This window comes from Quercus lobata, chromosome 6, assembly GCF_001633185.2.
Source record: "Quercus lobata isolate SW786 chromosome 6, ValleyOak3.0 Primary Assembly, whole genome shotgun sequence".
NCBI classification, from domain to species: domain Eukaryota; kingdom Viridiplantae; phylum Streptophyta; class Magnoliopsida; order Fagales; family Fagaceae; genus Quercus; species Quercus lobata.
In genome coordinates, this window is record NC_044909.1 from 32,453,462 (window position 1) to 32,474,585 (window position 21,124).

Sequence of the window (21,124 nt, forward strand, 5' to 3'; positions counted from 1 at the left end):
AAAGGCCCAGATAATATGATTTTTAGAGCGTGGGTGTAAAGAACTAGGTTAACTGTGGTCTCTCTTCAAAAGATTCACTCTCAAGAACGTTCAAGGTTTTTCAGTTGGTACAATGAATGTTTTTCTTTAGTGACTAGAGCAACTCCTTTTCTCTTCTCTAACTTTCTTCTTTTTTGTTTACGTCTGTTCTTCTACTTTCTTTTTCTGTTCCGATCCCCCTTTTTGGCGCTCTTCTTTTAGTTTATATACTCCCCTTTGCGCTTCATCCTTACCGCACACGTGTAGGTTGGGTCCGGAGGATTTCTTTCTGTCCCATCTGGCACCTCTTGGAACTTCCTATGGGCAGCTGTAAGGTTGCTTCCTTACTGTTCAGGTATCACCTCCACATTAATGCGGCCAGAGAGTTGGTTGAGAGGTCATTAATGTGGAGGCAGCTGTAGTTACAGATATTTGTTTGCCTTATCTCTTTCATCCTTAGTCGGTTACTCTTATCCTTTACGATGACCTAATTCTGAGATCTGATCGCAGTAAGACCACGTCCCGATCGTCCTAGACGCGATCGTTCTCGGACGCATATTGCCGAGGAAGTATGGCATCCTCGGACGGGTACACGTCCTTGGATGGGCCACGGGCCCTAACAACCCTGAATCAATTCTGAACCCTATGGGCCCATTAATCGAACGGTCCCCACAATTAAGATGTCAAATCATCATAGATCAAAATAATAATATATATATATATATATATATAATATTGAGATTTATGGAAAATATTTTCACCATTTTAGCATGTTCGTTTTATTGTAAAATTTGGACAAATATAAAAATGATTTCTATTAATTATAAAATCATTATAATATGTTTTATGTTAAAAAACTTGACAAGACATTTAAAAAAAAAAAATACTATAGCTCTCCCTCTATTTGGTGGCCGGCCAATCGTCAAGTGATAGCCACTAATTTAGGTAATTTATATTTGAAAAAATTTCATATTACATATATTTTTATAAGCGGTGAAAATATTTAAAAATATTTTTTCTCTCATAGTTATCCTTGATGGAAATAATAAAATAATTTTGTAAAAGTTAAAAATATTTTATAGAAAGCTAATTCCTTCTCTGTCTTTATCTCTTGTAGTTATCCTTGATGGAAATGATAAAAAATAAGTAGTGGTAGAGGCAAGCAAAAAAACAAACAACCCATGAGTACATCTGGTAGCCACGTGCAACTTTGACCTCTCCTCCAGTGGTCCAAGAAACCGAAATGAACCAGTTGATTATTATTAACGGCGTTAACAATTAACATAACGGTAAACAGTCCCCATCCACCCAAACCAAAAAAAAAAAAAAAAAAAACAGTAAACCATGTGAGCTGAGCTGAAGCCTCGCTCGCACAGAGTGTAAAAAACACACTCACTCAACTCACACAAAAACACAGAGAGAAAGAAAGAAAGAAAGAAAGAGAGAGAAGAGAGAAAGAGAGTGTTACAGGGAAACTTGTCATTTACAGACTCTACTGACTCTCCTTCACCAACCAACACTCTCCACCTGACTCCCAGACCGCCATTTTTAACGGACTTATATTCTCTCTCTAAACCCTAACTCTCTCATTCTAGGGTTTCGAATACTCTATCACTGTGTCTCAATGAATCTATAATAAGGAAAGGTTTGTTTAGTTTCTTACATTTCTTTTTTTGCTGAGTGTGCAATGAATCTCTCACTCACACTTCTTCTTCTTCTCACTCTCTCTCTACCTCCACTACTTCACTCCGCCTCCAACTCGGAGCTCCGATCCTTACTCGAATTCAAGAAAGGGATCCAGCTTGACCCCCACGGTGTCGTTTCGTCTTGGGACACGGCTACCGTCGCATCTTTGGACGCCAATGACTGTCCCTCAGCCTGGCACGGCGTCTACTGCGAAGGCGACGACGGCGCAGGCTCCGGCAATGTCACCGCTATCGTCCTCGACGGTCTCGCACTCGCCGGCGAGTTGAAGTTTCACGCCCTCACTGAACTCAAAGCGCTCAGAAACCTCAGCCTCGCCGGAAACAACTTCACCGGCCGGGTCGAGCCGGTTCTCGGCACGATCACTACTTTGCAGTATTTGGATCTATCCAGTAACAGCTTCTACGGCCCGATCCCGGCCCGGATTAACGATCTCTGGGGATTGAATTACTTGAATTTCTCTCAAAACAACTTCTCCAGTGGGTTTCCGAGCGGAATCCAGAACTTACAGCAATTGAAAACGTTGGATATGCACGGAAATGGTCTATGGGGCGACATTGCCGAATTGTTATTGGAGTTGAGGAATGTGGAGTACGTGGATTTGAGTTTCAACGAGTTTTTCGGTTCGATTTCAACGAATTCCAGTGTTATTACCAGCTTAGCCAATACAGTTCGTCACTTGGACTTGAGCCACAACAACTTGAGCGGTGGGTTTTTAGCGAGTGACTCAGTACAATTGTTTCGGAACTTGGAGGTTTTGGATTTAGGAGATAATCAGATTACTGGAGAGCTTCCTTCATTGGAGTTCGATGCCAAGATTGCGGATTTTGAGGTTGGGAAGGAACCAATTTTCTGGGTCGATACAAGAGGAGTTGTTAGAGAGTTCTGTGGCATTGGAGGAATTAGATCTCAGTGGCAATAGGTTTACAGGTAAAAGAATTAAATTCTTTTTCGTTTGCACAGTTCATTGCTTTTGTAGCTTTGGGAAAAATGTGTGTGAGAGCTTGTTTTGTTCAAATTATGTCATTATAGCATGTTGGAAATTTGAGATATTGTTAAGTCAACCCAGTTAGGTGTGCTATGGCTATTTGAATTTTTGGGTTTTAGATGATGGAGGTCCAAAGTTTTATCAATTTTACTATGTTTAAATTCTTCTACACCAAAGTTACCAAATATAAACCCATTACTAGGCTTATATAAAGAACAATCTTCATGCAGTAGATGCCATATATATATAAACATTACTAGGTATGACTCAAGACATATGATTTGTGTCTGAATTTATCATGAACTAATATGCTTAAGCCTAGCCCCAAAAGCCTTACTTTCTGAAAGTAAAACTCATGGTTTATTACCGCCCACACCCCTATTTTTGGGGGTTATAAGGAATGTTATAATCGTGGGAGTGTGTCCATGGAGTCAATAATGATCTATGGTTTGAAAGCTGAGAGTTGGCGTAGTTCCTCTTGCTGGTAAGAGTGCTGGTTTAATGCTAAGATTTCTTATATGCTCCTGAACAGTGATAGACCAATTTCATATGGTCTCATACTGGAAACTCTCTTATGGAATGATTGTGAATAATTTATATCATTGCTTCTAGCTTGGATATACTTGTTTTGTGTTTATTGTGTATTCTATATTAAAGTAATCATGTTTTGACTCTTCACTTTTCTGAATTTTTTTTAAATTTTTTTTTTTCCACGTTTCTGGTGAAACCCATTTCTCTGCATGCATGTCTGGTTTTATTAGTAACTAAGTGTCCTTCTGTACCGATCGAAAATTGGTATTACATCCTGTTAGAAACTAGGTGGTTGTGAGTCTTGTAGTTCTCATTATCTGAATATAAGCTCAATCATGTATCTGAAACTATTGACATTTTTCCATTTGTATATATACAGGTTCACTTCTTGGAATTAACTCCACAAGTTTGAATTTTTTGAATCTTTCAACAAATATGATCTCTGGTGACATATCAATTATGCAAAATTGGAGTTCTGAACTACAGGTTCTTGATTTGAGTTCAAACAAACTGTCAGGAACCTTGCCTTCAGGTCTGGGGATCTATTCTACTTTGTCCTCAGTTGACCTCAGTTTAAATGAACTTAGTGGGTCGATTCCTAGTAGTTTCTTCACGTCATTGACCTTGACAAGCTTGAATCTTTCAGGAAATAATTTTTCGGGTCCAATTCCTCTTCAAGGCTCACATGCAAGTGAATTATTAGTTCAAACAACAAATCTGCGGATAGAGTATCTTGATCTCTCTGCTAATTACTTTACAGGTGTCTTGCCTTCAGACATAGGAAACATCCCCAGTCTCAGATTACTGAATCTAGCAAGGAATAACTTTTCAGGACAGCTACCTATTGAATTGAGTAAACTCACTAGCCTGGAGTACCTTGATCTATCTGTCAACAAATTTACGGGTAATATCCCTGATAACCTTCCATCCAGCCTTAAAGTATTTAATGTGTCAGACAATGATCTATCAGGCAACATTCCAGAAAATTTAAAACATTTTCCTCAATCTTCATTTGCTGGAAATAAGGATCTCAACTTAGGCAAAGGTGTGCCAGATCACCTTTCTGGTCAAAAGAAACATGAGAAGTCCAAAGGGAATATTAGGTTAGCAATCATTCTTGCCTCTGTTGGTGCTGCTGTGATGATTGTTTTTGTTTTAGTGGCTTATCACAAAGCACATATTAAAGAATTTCATGGAAGAAGTGGATTTAATGATCAAAATACAGGGAGAGATGTTAAGTTAGGAAGGTTTACTCGGCCTTCCCTCTTCAATTTTCACAGAAATGTTGAGCCCCGGCCAACTTCCATGAGTTTTTCAAATGATCACTTGCTGACTTCAAATCCAAGGTCATTACCTGGGCAGACAGAGTTCCTGACTGAAACAGTTGAGCATGTTTTACCTGAGGGAGTATCAGCTACTTCAGCAACTGTGAATTCGAATGTGCTAGATCATAATCCTGCCACATCTGGAAGGAGATCCTCCCCAGGTTCGCCATTATCTTCCTCACCACGTTTTATAGAGGGGTCTGAACAACCTGTGATGTTGGATGTCTACTCACCAGATAGATTTGCTGGAGAATTGTTCTTCTTGGATACTTCACTTGCATTCACTGCTGAGGACTTATCTCGTGCTCCGGCAGAAGTACTTGGCAGAAGCAGCCATGGTACCCTGTACAAAGCTACTCTAGATAATGGACATATGTTGACTGTGAAGTGGTTACGGGTGGGACTGGTCAAGCATAAGAAAGAATTAGCTAGAGAAGTTAAAAGGATTGGCTCTATAAGGCATCCACACATTGTTCCATTACGAGCATATTATTGGGGGCCCAGAGAACAAGAGAGGCTTCTTTTAGCAGATTATGTGCGGGGAGATAGCTTAGCCCTACATCTTTATGGTAAGAGCTCTAGAATTTTTTTTTCTTCTCTCTTGATGGGTATATCTATGATGTTTATCTTTGTAAATTGTCTTTTTCCTGCCAAGTCCATGAAATGCCTTATCTTAACTTGATTTTTTCAACATCATGTAAATCAGGCATGTTTGAAGATTTTATAATTGCTTTTAACATAGACTGTTTTATGCTTTGTGTCAGTCCTTGGAGGAGTGGTAAGCCCATGTCAATTGTGGCACATGTTCAGGTTTTTGATTTCAACGTGGGACTCTTGTGGAGAGCTTTGCCGTTTGATTTCAAAAGTTCACCTGTTACATGTCATTATATCTGGACCAATGTCCTATAATGGATGTATTTTGGGCAATTCTTATGATAATATTATAATAGTTAAACTTTCTTGGAATAAGTATCACTAAGTAGTCTCTCTTTCTTTATTTATTTATTTATTAAAAATATAGTACTTTTTTTAAGTTGTGGTGAAGTGCTTGTCAATTTCTAAGATGTGTTTGTTTGAACATATAGTTAAAAATTCCATCTACAAGAAAACATCTTATTCTCTTAAGTTACAAAAAATATCTACTCTCCCTAGTCCCTACCTCTCTATTTCAGCTTAAGCTGTTATAATTAGTCAGAAAAAACACCAGGATTTAGTGTCAGTGGATGTAGCCTAAGTGGAAGAGAGGTCCTGTCCCATTTTAAGTTTACATAGATAGTTGTCTATTAAGCTTGCACCAATTATGGTTGGGTTTTGTCTTGTAGCATCTTAGTGCGTGCAGGATAAATATTCTACTAATTGCTTTGTGAATATGGTATATCCAAGCATAGAATGGGAGATTATAAGATCAACACATGGTTATATTTCATTCTGCTAGACGTTGATATCTTTGAATGTGTTCTAGTGTAATTATACATGCAGTCCTTCCACTGTAATTATACAGTGGAAACTTAACTGGGAAAGTGGGTGTTGTTACATAACACTCTAGGCTTTGATAATATTACATTCTTGTAGGCTAATCCAGTTTTCTGCAGATGGAGCAATAGATTAACTTCTAGTGCTTAGTTGGCATAGATCTTTTGCCACAGACAAACTTTTGCCCCTAAAAGGATGCATGTGCAACTTGAGGAAATTTTTTGTTAAATGAACCAGGTACTTCTATTTTGGTAAGGCTTTTGATACAAGCATAACCTCCCTGGCTTTCCTATGTACTTCTGATGCGGGAAACGCAAGAAGATTTTTATTTAGTATTATTTATGTTTGCAAGTCAATTGTATTTTTTATGTAGGCTATTAATATTTTAATTTGGAAGCAAGGTTATTTTCATAATAAGGCAATTAGGGTTTTCTAGCCAATTATAACTAGGGTTTAGTAATCCTTTTATAAGTAACTTATTGTACTCCGTGAGGAGATAGTTGATATTTTGATGAATGAAAAAAATGGCCGTTTGGTCTTTCTTTGGTCTGGTGCTGACTCCAGGTCTACTCTAGGTGTTGACTCCTAGTGGTTTTCTCGCTTGGTGCTGACTCCAAGTAAGGCCTAGGTACTGACTCCTAGGTCATATCCCTTTACTTTATTGTTGTTTAAGTTTTGTTTTAGTTGTCCTGCGTCATATTTGGTATCAGAGCAAACACCGATCTATTGAAGCATCACCACAGGAAAGAGCCAAAAAATATCACCCAAAAAAAAAAAAAAAAAAAAACCCAGATTTTGAAGCCAACCAGAAACCTCTAGTGCAGAACCCACAATCAAGTCTCCAAATCCCTTGCAACCACAAAGAGAGAAGAGAGATAAGAGCCCATCGCTGCCGTCGCACCACACCACCACCAACAAACGCCCACAGTAAGATCTGGTCAAATTCTTTCATGAAGTTTGCTTAGCACACCACCACCATCACCTCTGTTCCGTGCCGCCGCAAGCCCACCAGAATCATGAGAGCCGTGGTCTAGACTTTGCCAAACCCAATTGCGACACCAAGCTCAACCCGATCCTGTAAGGTAACTCGTAAATAGCCTGTGTTAAAATCCTAAAATCCCAGCACACTTCTCTTTGCAATACCCAATCCATATGACCTCACGTGAAACATAATTTGTGACCGACCCATTAACCCCAGCACAAACCTGTTAAAAAAAAAAAAAAAAACTTTACCTGGCCCAATTTTCCCTTTAAAAGTCCTAAAAGTCCGCCCCTCAGCCCCATTTCCTAACAAATGCAAGCCTAAGCCTATTGTTTGACAACCTAGTACTATTCCAAACCATAAAACCTTGCCTGACCAATAATAAAAAGGCAGAAAATTATGTTTTAGTCTTTGTGTATTGTGCCTCTAAGTTGGAGCTGGAAAATGACTTCCTTTGATAGAAAGCTTAAGAAGCAGCTTAAAGATAGATAATTTGAAAAGCAAATTAAGGAGGCTAGGAATAGACTCCTTAACCCTCCTTCCTCCATTGATGATCTTCTCACTCTTCTTGATGAAGTTGAAAATTTGTTAGCATATGTGGAGCAAGAACCATCCAAATCAATGCGAGATGCACTTTTCCCCTTAGTGAAGGCATTGATCACTAATAAACTTTTGAGACATGTTGAAATAGATGTGAAGGTCTCAGTTGTATCTTGCATTATTGAGATTACAAGGATAACATCACCAGATGCCCCATGTAAGGATGAGCAAATGAAAGAAATATTTCAGTTTATTGTGGCAGCATTTGAAAATATGCCTCATGTGTCTACTTGCTCTTATAAGAAGGTGGTTTGAATTCTTGATACCATTGCAAAGGTCAAGTTATGCTTGGTGATATTGGATCTTGAGTGTGATGCATTGGTTGTTGAACTGTTTCAAAGTTTCTTGAAGATAATTAGGTCCAACCATCCACCTGCTGTACTTTCAACCATAGAAACAATTATGAATCTGGTCATAGATGAAAGTGAAGACATTTCCTTGGATCTTCTCAGTTCACTTTTTGCTATTGTAAGAAAGGCAAATCAGAATGTTTCACCTATTTCGTGGACATTGGGTGAGCAAATAATCACTAGGATTAATGCCCAACTAGAAAAGATAATGGCACCCACTCAAAAACTTCCAAGCAAGCTTGAGGGTGCACATGATGTGAAAGTTGAAGTTGTTGAACGTGCTTTTGATCAACCCTCCACAGTCCTTGAAGATCTACATCTTGGTGAAGTAGAAAAGGCTAAAACCATAGTGCTTCCTATGGTTCAAGACGAGATTATACTGATTCCACACATTAATTTTGTTATTCCAAATGAGTTTGATGTGGTGGAATTCAAGGTTTTCCTTTTCCCTGTGCTCCCTAAGGTGATTCCAAACTTGAAGCAAGTGTTACTTATTAGCATCCTAATCCTTCAATGCTTTAAAACTCGAGGTTGAGTTTTCTCCAACCAGAGGAGAATGATGTAGGAAACGCAAGAAGATTTTTATTTAGTATTATTTATGTTTGCAAGTTAATTGTATTTTTTATGTTTGGGGTCCTAGTAGTTTATTAGGCTATTAATATTTTAATTTGGAAGCAAGGTTATTTTCATAATAAAGCAATTAGGGTTTCCTAGCCAATTAGAACTAGGGTTTAGTAATCCTTTATAAGCAACCTATTATACTCTTTGAGGAGATAGTTGATATTTTGATAAATGAAAAAAATGGCCGTTTGGTCTGGTGCTAACTCCAGGTTTACTTTAGGTGCTAACTCCTAGTGGTTTCCCTGCTTGGTGTTGACTCCAAGCAAGGCCTAGGTGCTGACTCCTAGGTCATATCCCTTTACTTTATTGTTGTTTTAGTTTTGTTTTGGTTGCCCTGCGTCAACTTCCCCTAGTATCTACTTATTGTCATTAAACTTCCTTAAAATTAAAGGATTTATAACAAGGCAAGAAAAAAATTATTTGTATGTTACAGACCAATATCAATACATTAGTCTCTTGGGGGAGGATTGATTATGGTTGTGCCTAGAGATTGTTTTCCAAATTTAAGGGGAAAAAGGACTTACTGAATATGGATGTATTTAAAAAGATTAGGGTTTTAATGTTTGGAGTGGTTATGCTGAATTGCCATTTAAGATGAAAAGGGAAAGTCCAGGAGTAGAAAAATATGTTGAGCTTGCCTAACAAAACACATTTTTATTAAATTAGAATGGATTTTATTAGCCAGCAATAATTGGTATTCATGGAAGCATTACTTGCCTTCCAATAAATGGCATGTTGAATATCTGGAACTTAGAAATCCAAACTGTTATCTTGTTGATATCTTTGTAAGTTGATGTTGATCACCTTCAGCGTCATGCTGTCATTAGATAATATATTTCATAATTTTCATAATTTTCTGGCAACAATGTGTGTGGTATTCACAATAAAGCGATAAGAAAAGGAATGGTTTTTGAGTGAGACCTTTAGTTGAAAGACCTGATTTATAAATCTAAACAGTAAAGGAATGATCTCTTGGTGATAATGCTCTATCACTATAAATGATATTGTTGCTGGGTTATTTAAGGGTAGAACTTAGTTACAGTACCTTAGGTGCAGTACATTAGTTCTCCAATTAAATTCGAACACTTGGTAGCATTGACCAATAAGACACGAATGGTGCTATTTTTTTTCAAAGACAATTAAATTCAAAACAACCAAGTATTTGGATTCAATTGGGGAACCTAATTTACTGCATTTAAGGTATTGTACCTAAGTTTTACCCATTATTTAATTAGCAGACCTTTTTACCTGGGAAAATATAGATTCAATGATGGTTTGGAGTTATCTTGTAGATATTGGTCCCATGGGAGTAAACTTTGCATGGATTTTTAGACACTGGCAATTCTTGCTTGCTAATAATCTTTTCATTAGATATGATTTGGTACCTTAGTTCATGCAGGCAGTTGTGAGAGAGTTGTTGTTGGTATTAAATAAGGTTTTGGTGAAAATTTTAGCTTTTGAAAAGAGAAACTTGGGCATAAATAGTTGCTCCTTTGGTAAAGAAAAGAGTTGCCTTGGCTGGTGCCCCATATTCTAGCTTCAGTTAGGTCTGGACAAAGTTTGAACTTGGTATGCACCCATACTCAGCACGGTATGTCAGGAGGAGTCCTAGATTTTTTGTTATATGGGGTCTGTGTTTCTTCGGTTCAATTTGCATGAATGTATATATGTATATGTACTTATGTGGACAAACATGGTTATCTACATACATGGGTTAGTAAATAATTCTTAATGTATAAGCACATAAAATTAATCAATCACTGGTCTTTGCTCTTTTTTCTTTCTTCTCTATCATCCTTATATATAATGAATTATTTTTCAAAGTTTTAGCCAAAAATTCGTTCTTTATTCAGTAATGATGAACTATCATAAACACAGTACATTGTGATTGTCGATTTTGGGGAATTGGATTGTAGGAATTCCGTGAATCATGATGCATTATACAGTTTTTAGTTCATAGGTGGTGAGGGCACTCGATAACTATGGTATGACACATGTAGAAGTGCAGTGTCATAGTTCATGTTGCAGACTATGACACAGCCTGGGTTTTAAGGAAAAATTAATGAATAAATGTTTGGTGGTGATTACTCATTGTTAGAATGATGCAGAAGTCACTAGTCTAAAGTAGGATTGTATCTCCTGTTGTTTTTTATTACCTCTTGGGGAAATGTCATATGCCTGACAACTTGGTTAATAGTGTATGGTAGTTAACAAAGCTGCTGGCGTTTGTGTATAACAGGGATACTGCTACTTTCCCTAGTGTTTAGTTGTTGTAAATGTTGGTAGGCTATAAGCTTCAGTTTTTGAGGTGCCCAAGGCTACATCTGTTTTAGAAGCATTACAGGACACAGAATGGGGTTTCATACCTACCATAGTCTGGCAATGTTGATTTCCACATGCTTTTACACTATGCAGGAGTATTTTTTCATGCAACGAACTTTCTCTTAGTTTTTGAGTTTTATTTTTCCATATGTATGTCATGCAGAAACCACACCTCGGAGATACTCCCCATTATCTTTCAGTCAAAGACTAAAAGTTGCCACTGAAATTGCAAACTGCCTGTTATACCTTCATGATAGAGGCCTGCCTCATGGAAACCTCAAACCAACAAATATACTCTTGGAAGGCCCTGATTACACTGCTCGCCTTACTGATTATGGTCTCCACCGCCTGATGACGGCAGCTGGCATTGCAGAGCAAATATTAAATCTGGGAGCGCTTGGATACTGTGCTCCAGAACTTGCTACTGCAGTTAAGCCAGTCCCATCATTCAAGGCCGATGTGTATGCACTTGGGGTGATTCTAATGGAATTGTTAACCAGGAGAAGTGCGGGTGACATAATATCGGGCCAGTCGGGGGCTGTTGACCTTACAGATTGGGTTCGATTATGTGATCAGGAAGGACGGAGAATGGACTGTATTGACAGAGACATTGCAGGTGGGGAAGAACCCTCCAACGCAATGGATGAATTGCTTGGAGTATCACTTCGGTGTATTCTCCCCGTAAATGAGAGGCCTAACATCAGACAAATCTTTGACGAGCTCTGTTCTATATCTATCTGAAATTTTTGTACATGCGTCTTGGAATTAGTTTTTTTTTTCCTTTCTCGTTCCTTGACACAATTGTTGTTTTTTCCTCCATTCTTTCCCCCTTAATTGGTTTCAAGCCTTCTGATTTTGGGCTAATTATCACATTCTTTTGTTATTTTGAAGATCTTGTAAAGAGACATGCCATCCATTGATTATTTGATAGTGCTTGAGTTTGATCTAAAGTGGAAAAAGGATTGTGATTCATTGGGTTCTTGATATGTCCCTTTTTTTTTTCTTCATATTGAGATAGAATTCTAATGTAGCATAATTTAATAGCCTGTTTGGAAGTTTAGAGAGGGAGAAGAGTAGAGGGGAGTAGAGTAATGGAGAGGAGAGTAGAGGAGAATGATTATCCTCCACTTTATTTGGATGTTTTTAAAATTAGTTAGGGGGAAGGGAGTAAGTGTATATGTATCTAAACCTTCTTCTTGGAGATTTGAACTTTGGCTCTTGCCCTTAACACTTCACATGCACTTGTATTTGTAGAGTAACCATCACACCAAGAATGCGTGGTAGTCTTGATGTGTCGTTTTGACAAGTACAGTATGGTACAAGACATTAAAGTGACTTATTGGCTCTTGAATTTCTTCCTTTTGTTAATTCTATCTGGTTAGTAATTTAAAGATAATAATAAGGCAATAGGCAATTAAAGTGGCGGTGTGTGTGGTTTGGAGAAATGCCAGAGTGTTCTACAAGCAAATAGATATAACAACGTTGTGTTCCGGACTTTCCAAAATAAGGGCATATATAGTGCTACTGTGGAAAGCCGAATAGTCATTTGTCACTGATATGGAAGATCCTGAAAACCAGAAAATGTAGAAGATGAAAAAAAAAAGTCTTTCAGAACTGTGTTAATTTTTAAGAAAAATGCAAAAATTATGGAAAATGTTTTTCCTTCTAGACTTTCAAATAGACCATATTATTAACTATGAAATTAGTATTGCCAAGAGTCTCATAATTCAACTCAAAGACACAAGGTTCAAATCTCTCCATCCTCAATAATCGATATGTCAAAAACATAGAAATGGTGTCTGACGCTTTCTTAACTCAGAATTATTCAGCATATTGATGGTTGCTTTGTTGTCCTAGAAACCATGAAATAAAGTGGTGATTTAATAAAGTCCTCTTAGTTGAGACAATCATGAATCCACAACTCTTAAAACACGTACTCTAATAATTTCATCAAGACCTGCCTCTATAGATCAACACTAGCACGATATAGTTTTAGAATTATCTCGAAGTGTAATTTCGGAAAACAAATACACGCCCTCACCGACTGTGATGGTACCAAGAATGAAGCAGAATTGAGAACCAGTGCAATATCATCTACTTCAATCATTAGATCAGAATTAAAATCCAAGCACTGAGGGAAAAAAATTAACATTATAACTTAGAATTTCTGTTCTTGGTATGTATTGCACTAGGTGCAACTTACAACTTAGCAATAGTATCAACAAGACCAGGCAATCTAGTATTTTTATTTTTATGTGGGTAAATTACATTTTAAACCCTGAGGTGGGTGAGTTTTAAAAGTAACCAATTAAACCACGGAGTTTGGAAATGTAACAAATTGAAGAGGAAGAAGAAAGAACTCGAGCCGTGAGAGCTGTGCCACGTAGACACACAGAAGACGAAAAAGGTGAGAGCTTCTTTGGTTTATAGGATTATATTATTGGTTAATTTCAGAAATAGAAAAACTTGAAATCTGTCATTTCAAATTTAATTAGAACACAATCGACACTTAGCACCAGCTTTTTTAGGTAATTCAGCAACCACAATTCTGTTTCTGTCTGTGTCTCATAACCCATATTAAGGAATGGAATTCTGTTTTGTATTTTTTATTTTATTTTCTTTTTTGCTAAACGACAATGTTTCTTATGCAGTTTTATTTTCATGTTACGAAAGAGCGTCGCTGTTCAGAGAAGAAAATTTACATACCGTTAATTCAGTTTTCAATCGCATCCACTAAACCCTAAACCCTCTGATCTTTCTCTGTCTCACATGAATGCAAGCTCTCAAATCACTCTTCAGCCCCTCCTCACCTTTTTGTCTCCACAAGTTTCCCACAAAAAAACCAACAAAGTCCTTCCTTTCTCTCTTCTCAAATCTCTCTTCACCCACCAAAACCAAAACCAAACCTAAAACCCCATTTTCAAACTCCACCATCATAAATTACCTAACCAACACCTTAAAATTCTCAAAAACCCAAGCACTTTCTATCTCAACCCGCTTCTATTATGTCAAATCCACTGAAAAGCCACAATCCGTGGTTCTCTTCCTCCAAAACCTTGGGTTCTCCGAAACCCAAATAAGATCCGCGGTTCGTGTCTCACCCCATATATTGTTCTCTGATATTGACAAGACCCTTAAGCCCAAGATTGAGTTTTTCCAACAACTGGGTTTTGTTGGTTCTGATCTGGGAAAGTTCATTTCCAAGAATTCCACGCTTTTGAGTGTGAGTTTGGAGAGAAGGTTGATACCTTGTGTTGAGATTCTTAAGAAAATCTTGTGCAACAATGAGAATAACCAATGCCTTCTCCGGGTTTTGCGGCGGTGCAATGGCGTGGTTAAGGGAGACCCTGAATCAAGGTTGTTGGGCAACATTGCTTACTTGAAGCGTTGTGGGATTGTTGGGTCTCAGCTCTCAATGCTTTTGACTAGGCAGCCTTGGCTTTTTGTTATTCAAGAAAACAAGCTTAGAGGCCTTGTTTCTAGAGTTTTAGATATGGGGTTTGTGGTTAATTCAAGGATGTTAGTTTATGCAGTTTATACAGTTAGTTGCATGAGCCATGAGACTTTCATGAGGAAGTTAGACTTCATTCGGAGTTCCGGGTTTTCTTCCAATGAATGCATGGAAATGTTTAGGAAGGCACCTGGTTTGCTTAGGGCCTCTGAGGAGAAGTTAAAGCTTGGAATTGAGTTCTTTATGAATACCATTAAGTTGGAAAGGTCGGTTTTAATTCGTTTACCTTCATGTTTGATGTTTAGCATGGAGGAAAGAGTGATTCCTCGGTACAGGGTTTTGCAGATTATGAAGTCCAAAAGGCTGTTGAAGAAGGAGCCAAGTTTTCTTCACATATTGAATTTAACTGAGGAGGTGTTCTTAACGAAGTTCATTGCAAAGTTTAGTGATCATACTGAGGAATTGTTGGTAGCTTACAAGGGTCATTTATTGGATTCTTCTTCTGAGGATGAAACTTTGATATGTGTTTAGCCTTCATTTCCTTGGTAAGACTTTTTGGGTGAATTAAAAGAATGTGGAAAGTTGATAATCAATGTTATAGAGTGACTTGCTTTGACAATGTTGAGTAATTCTTGTTTAAAGTATCTTGGCAGAGCTTGTTTTCCTGGCAGCTCAGAGGGCCTTCCATGAAGATCATACAGATTTTGAGAAATGCGGTATTAATTGTAAAAGAAAAACACTGAGAAACAGTTTTGTTTTGGCCGCTGTGTGAATTTTCCATTCACTTATATTTGTTGATTGTCAATTGTCATTGTATTTTTTCCCAACCTGCAACCAGCCAATACAACTGTCATGGAATTAGAATTTCATTTTCTTGTGATTCTTGACAGGTCATTATATATGGTGGAAGATTAGAATTTCTTTTTACTACATCAAGTTAACTTGTTGAAAATTTTAATGCTTTTACCTTAATTTTCTCTCTTAATATTACCAATCTAATTGTATCAATTGATGAAAAATATGCCTTTCACGCTGTCCTTAAATAAAGTGCACTTAAGATGCTTACCAAGCATGAACTTTTGAATATCCTTTTCATGTTATGGATTCTACAAATAATCATATGTTGTAATAAGTGGTGTACTTGACATCATGTCCATTCTAAACTTGATTGTTCTTCATTCTAGCCTGTTATCACTTTCATTCTACCAGGGCGTTACTGTTAGAGCTTCATTCTTACCCTGCTGTGGCCTTGCTTTAGTCCACTTCAATTGGAAGCAAATGATGCTTTTAATGGAATGGATTATGCAGATTATCATATTTTGTAACACCTGTAGTGTGCTTGACATCATGTCCATTGTAATTCTACTTCTTACTTCATTCTACTTTTTAATTGTTTTTCTTCTCGTCCACAATTCTGAGATATTTTTATTTTCGATGTTGTTGTTTCTCTTATATCAAACTGTTGTTCTACAATGATTTATGTCTTATTTTCCTTCAATAATTTGGAGAGTGGGTATTATTTCTCACACCAGGGGTTCAAGATCATGTTGCTCAAGTACATAGTGGCACTGGGAAGTCAATAGGGTTTGGGATCTCAAGCCTTATTGAAGATGATGAACAGTGAAGTTCCTAGAGCTATTCACATTATGGCCCTGTTATTTTGGAATCTGATTGGTAAATGACATGGATTTGTTTTGAGACAATCTGTTTGTGTTCTCAGGGCTTGGTACTTCCACCAACCTGAGAGCTAGCCGCAAGTGAAAAAAGAAGTTAAGGGGTCTGTACCCTTATTTAAGCATGGCTTGCATCTATGGAGGGATTTGATGCAATGGCTGATTTATGTTTGAGAAGGATATGGAAATACTATAGAAAAGCTTTTGCCCCTGCTCCAATGATCAAGCTTTGCTCCCCCAGCCCCTCACCCAAAAGAGCATGGTTTGTTTCTTTTTTTTCTTTTTTTTTTTTTTTTTTTTTTTTTTTTTTTTTTTTTAATAATTCAGAACCTTCGTGAATGACAGAAAAGAATACATGTTACCGACCATAAATAGTATATTGTGGATCCATAGCAGACCCCAAAAAATTGAGGCTAAAGCTTGGTTGTTGTTGTATTTAGAACCTTCATGAATTCATGTTTCTACAGTGTTCATGATTATATTTACACGGAATAATGCTTACAAGCATCATTTTATACTGCAACTTTTGAGTATGTTTTCCTTCATTTTACAACACTTGCATGTATGGGTATGGCCAATTCTTTTATACATCTTGTATATAAGAATACCATGTTCTTTCTTATGCCATAAGGGATATAAGTTACATGATAATTATGCAGAAGACAAAGCATACTGATACTGAAATTGAAGATAAAGTTTATATAAAATAAAAAATAAGATGCTTAAATGGCAAAAGAGAAAAATAAGATTAGAGGTTTCACACGTATTTTCACACATGTTTTCAAATACATGTGTTCAGTTTTTAAGTGGATGTACCAAACACATCCTAAGAGATTAGAGGTTGCAATAGGTTTGGATATATTTGTAACTTGAACCTTGATAAAAAGAGAGGACAAACATGAAGAGGATCAAAACTGCTGTGAAGAGTTTTTATATTATATTATAATAATTGGTTTTGAAATAATTAAATCAACCATTTTTTTTAATATTTAAATAAAAGCATGGACATTATGGAAAGTGGAATTTTTGGATTGTCATCAACTATTAAAAATGCTGATCTATTATTTGTGTGTGTTTGTTTCTAAAAAAAGAAAAAAAGAAAAAAAAAGAAAAGAGTTTAATCCAATCTTCTAGTTTTTCATTGAATCTGCGAATAGTGAGTACGTACGTAGAGTCGTAGACATAATTATTAGCTTCAGATGGGGCTACATTAATAAATATATGTGAATTTGAATAGAGATGAATTTTGCATTATTATTATTAGCTTCAGATTTGGCTAAATTGTTTAATGTAAATTTCTCCTGGTCCAAGAAGCTTCCCTGTCACATTGTAAAATTTTCATATGGTCCATTGGATAAATACCGTGCCACATTATAATTTATAAATAAATCATGTGGGGCTGCATAAACTTTTCCCCCTGGAGTCCTTCATGGATTCGCACTCAAATTATTCAATTAACCAACAAATAAGAACATAAGGAAAAAACACTCTACAATGAGAAACTCAAGCAATTGATTTCTCTCAACTCAAATATTATAATTTCAACCTAGGTATTACAATAGATAACTCTCACGTTATCGCAGTATTATCTTTACTCTCTCTTTCTCTCTCTTATTGATTTTTTTTTTCTTTCTCTATGTTCCTTTTTCCTTCTTTTTTCCAAATCCCTCTTCTTTTACCTCTCCTCCCCCTTTTATAACTTCAATCCTTGCTCTTATCACTATAGCTGTCCTATTGCCTGCTAGAGCCTCAGGGATATTTTTCTCAACTTTATCGGATTCCTCTCCTTCCTTATCCTGGAACTTTGACCTTTGGGGGGTTGTTTGTACTGTTCAGATTGTCTCACTTATATTTAATGCGGCAGAGGTGAGGTAAGAGCCCTATCATTAATGCGGAAATAAAGATCTTCAACCTTCTTGCATGTTCCGGAACTTTCCTGTGGTCCCAGGAATCTCTTGGAAATCACATGTGGATCACCCGCGCACAATACCTTGGGTAAGGTGGCACCATACCTTGGGTAAGGTGGCACCTTACCTTTTCCACAGGAACTAATCTCTTGTGTCACTCATTTTTTCCGCAATACTTGGGATAACCCAACTTTCCTTCTTTCATGGTTTATTACCCATTGAGCCTTCCTTTCAAAACACAGGTCGGCCCAATTCCTTCCTGTGGCCTAATTGCTTCTTGGGCTTTAGGCCCGAGAAGTGACTATTCCACTCCCCACAATAGCCCTCCATGATTTCCAGGTCATCATAACTGACGTGGGGATCGTGGTTTGAGAGAAACGCAGCAATCATTAACTGGCATTTATGAACAGTTGTGGTGTCAGGCAATAAATGCCGCTGACACAACCATGCTTCTCGCCCCACGATCATCAGTGTATGTTGCTGAATAGACGGCCTGATGGACCATTTGGAAAACAGAAAATGGGCGGGAAAGGAAGGGTCTCATATGTCCCTTCCTCTCCCTCACTTTTCTTATATAAGGGAGACTCAAGCTCCTTCATTATTATTCTATCAATACTCTAAGAAAAAATTTTCTTTCTCTTTTTCTCTCCATCACTTCCTTCTCTGACGATCTTCAAGCAGCCTTCAGCGACCCCTTTTCTTCTGCTTCTCTTTCCTGTTGTAAGTCCTTCAACTTTTCTTCCTTTAGATTAGTCTTATCTTTATATTTTTCTTCTTAGTTTATTTTTTGTTTACAATGGGGAAATTTAAATCTATGGTTGATACCTCTGAGAGATTAGTTGAGTTTAGGAGGAAATATGACTTTCCTGATGATGTAGAAGTAAGTTATTGCCTGGAATCCGAGGCAACACTTTCAAGGGGGGAAGGCAGAGTGGTAATCCCATTTGTTGCCATTGTAGAGGGGGGAGTGAGGATCCCTATGAGTGACCTCCTTTACCAACTTCCTACGCCACTTTAAGGTCTGTCCTGACCAATGTACTCCTAATGTCTTTAGGATTGTTAGTAGTGTAGACTAAGGGTGTGCAAAATATCCGTTTAACCCGCCAACCCACTTGCAACGTGCGGGTCATTAAGTTAGGCGATTTGGGTTGGGCAGGTTAAACCCCCAAAATTGCGGATTGGATTAGGTTATGGATTAAAAAATTGCCAACCCATTACAACGTGACCCACCCACTTAATTATACATACATAAAATATATATATATATATATATATATATAAATATATATTAGTTCAGATTGTTATGTATTTAAAGTTAATCAATTCACCTAATAAATTTTTACAACTAACCAATAATCAATTCCCTAAACAGAACTAGCCTTCAAAAAATTCCTTAAACAAAATCTAAAAAGTCAACATTGAAACCTTAAACATCCCTTGCTACCACCCATCCCATTTATTTTAGCCGTATATACAGTATACACTTTGTGGCTCTAGGTCTCACTTTTTCTTCTCACCTTTCACTTTTGGCTTTTACCTTCAGCCATTGTCTTTCCCTTCCTCTTTCTTCTTTAACCTTTTTGAAGCCTATTTCTTATCATTTCAATTCTTTGCTGACAATCACAAAGGTACGTAATTGCATTATTGTCTTCTATTGTTTAATTCTTTTTTGTCTTTTTTATTTCAGTTTATGTCATTTGATCCGTTTATATATTATAAACTGTGTTATAATATTACAAGTAAAGCCATTTTGGCTGGCAGGTTCGTTGTATATTCAAGTAGTTCATTGTATATTCAAGTTAAATATGTTATATATTACATAAGAATACAGTTCATCTAATTCTTTGTCTTTGTCTAATTGTTATTATTCTTTTTAATCCTTGATGTGACTTTGGAAATGTTAAGACTTTGAGTTTGTTGATTTAATTTTCCTAAGTTGTAAAGCAAAGCCTACTGTTTTTTAATTTCCTAAGTTGTAAGACAGAGCCTACTTTTGCTAGAGATGATATATCTCTTTTTCATTGACCTTATGTTTATGTTAGAATTGAGATTATTCAATGAAATCTACCTTTAGTATTTTTTGTGCATTAGTTATATTTTGAGATGATTAAAAAAAAATTGCAGTTTGTGATATATATATATTTTTTTAAATGTTGTTAATGCCAACCCGCCCAACCTGCCTAACCCGCCAAGTTGAAATCACCAAAATTTGTAATTAATTCGCCGGATTTAGACTTTGGTGGGTTGGTAGCGGATTTGAATTTTCCCAACCCACTAGTGGCGGATTGGATAGAAATATTGGCATTTACCCGCTCAATCCGACCTGCACACACCCCTAGTGTAGACACCTTTAATAAGAGGTTCGGATTGAAGCTTACCGAGCACGACATCAACTATGTTTATCGCTTTCAAGACAGTAAAACCTTCGGGTATTACTTTAAGATCTGGCACGGGGAGGTGAGGCTTATCTTAGTCCTTCCGGATTTCGACAGGGAAACAGAGGGAGATTACTTAATCGTCTCGGTGAACTGGTACCCTGATGGAATCCATTGCCTCACTAATGTGGGTAAAGCAAGTGGGTAGACTTAATAGGATTTTCTTTTAACTAACTTATTATTATTATTCTATTTTTTTTTCTGAGTTGTATTTCATATCCTACATGACTAACCTTTGCTTGTTTTTTGTTTTGTTTTTTTTTTTTCCAGAGAAACACGCCTTTCAAAAGAAAAGATAGTTAATCAACTCCACAGATTTGAACAAGTTGCTGAGATCTCCAATTTATCCCCACACCGACGATTAACTCCGTGCAACTTATTTGATACTCGGCTACTCCCCCATGTATCAAAGCTTCCAAGCTGTGGGAAAGGCTATTACCTTAAAGCATCCACTACTCCCATACATAGACGTTCGTAGTAAGGGATATATCTTATCCCCTTTTGAATGCGCCTGCCGAGAAAAAGGAAGGTACTGAAGCAACTCTCCTCCCCCTTCCACTCCCGTGGATCTAGGATTAACCATTGTTGCTCCTACCCCTGTTGACTGTCCCCGACATCAGTGAAAGAAGAAGAAAACAAGCAATGTTCCTCCCTGCAGTCCTTCACCTCCCCAAGAAGAATCTAACGTTCAGGAAGCCATCCCTTTAGACGAATTTTCAGTCGAGATGACGCTTTAGAGAAGTG

The 21,124-nt window shown here is 37.2% G+C and overlaps 2 protein-coding genes across 3 annotated transcripts; both read left to right on the plus strand.

Moving 5' to 3' along the window:
• The first annotated feature begins 1,381 nt into the window (after positions 1-1,381).
• Positions 1,382-11,894, plus strand: LOC115993559 (probable inactive receptor kinase At5g10020). Its single transcript, XM_031117497.1, is given in 4 exon segments — positions 1,382-2,521; positions 2,523-2,652; positions 3,621-5,135; positions 11,078-11,894. Coding segments are annotated over 4 exon segments (3,039 nt in total). The 5' UTR covers positions 1,382-1,705; the 3' UTR covers positions 11,656-11,894.
• Positions 11,895-13,239: 1,345 nt separating this feature from the next.
• Positions 13,240-15,327, plus strand: LOC115993560 (transcription termination factor MTERF5, chloroplastic). Of its 2 annotated transcripts, none has more exons than XM_031117498.1 (2): positions 13,240-13,321; positions 13,566-15,327. In XM_031117498.1, the coding sequence occupies exon 2, from the start codon at positions 13,688-13,690 to the stop codon at positions 14,894-14,896; it is 1,209 nt and encodes a 402-aa protein (XP_030973358.1). In that variant the 5' UTR covers positions 13,240-13,321; positions 13,566-13,687; the 3' UTR covers positions 14,897-15,327. The 2 variants fall into 2 exon arrangements, with proteins under 2 accessions (XP_030973358.1, XP_030973359.1); XM_031117499.1 differs by lacking the exon at positions 13,240-13,321 and adding an exon at positions 13,383-13,442.
• Positions 15,328-21,124: the final 5,797 nt, after the last annotated feature.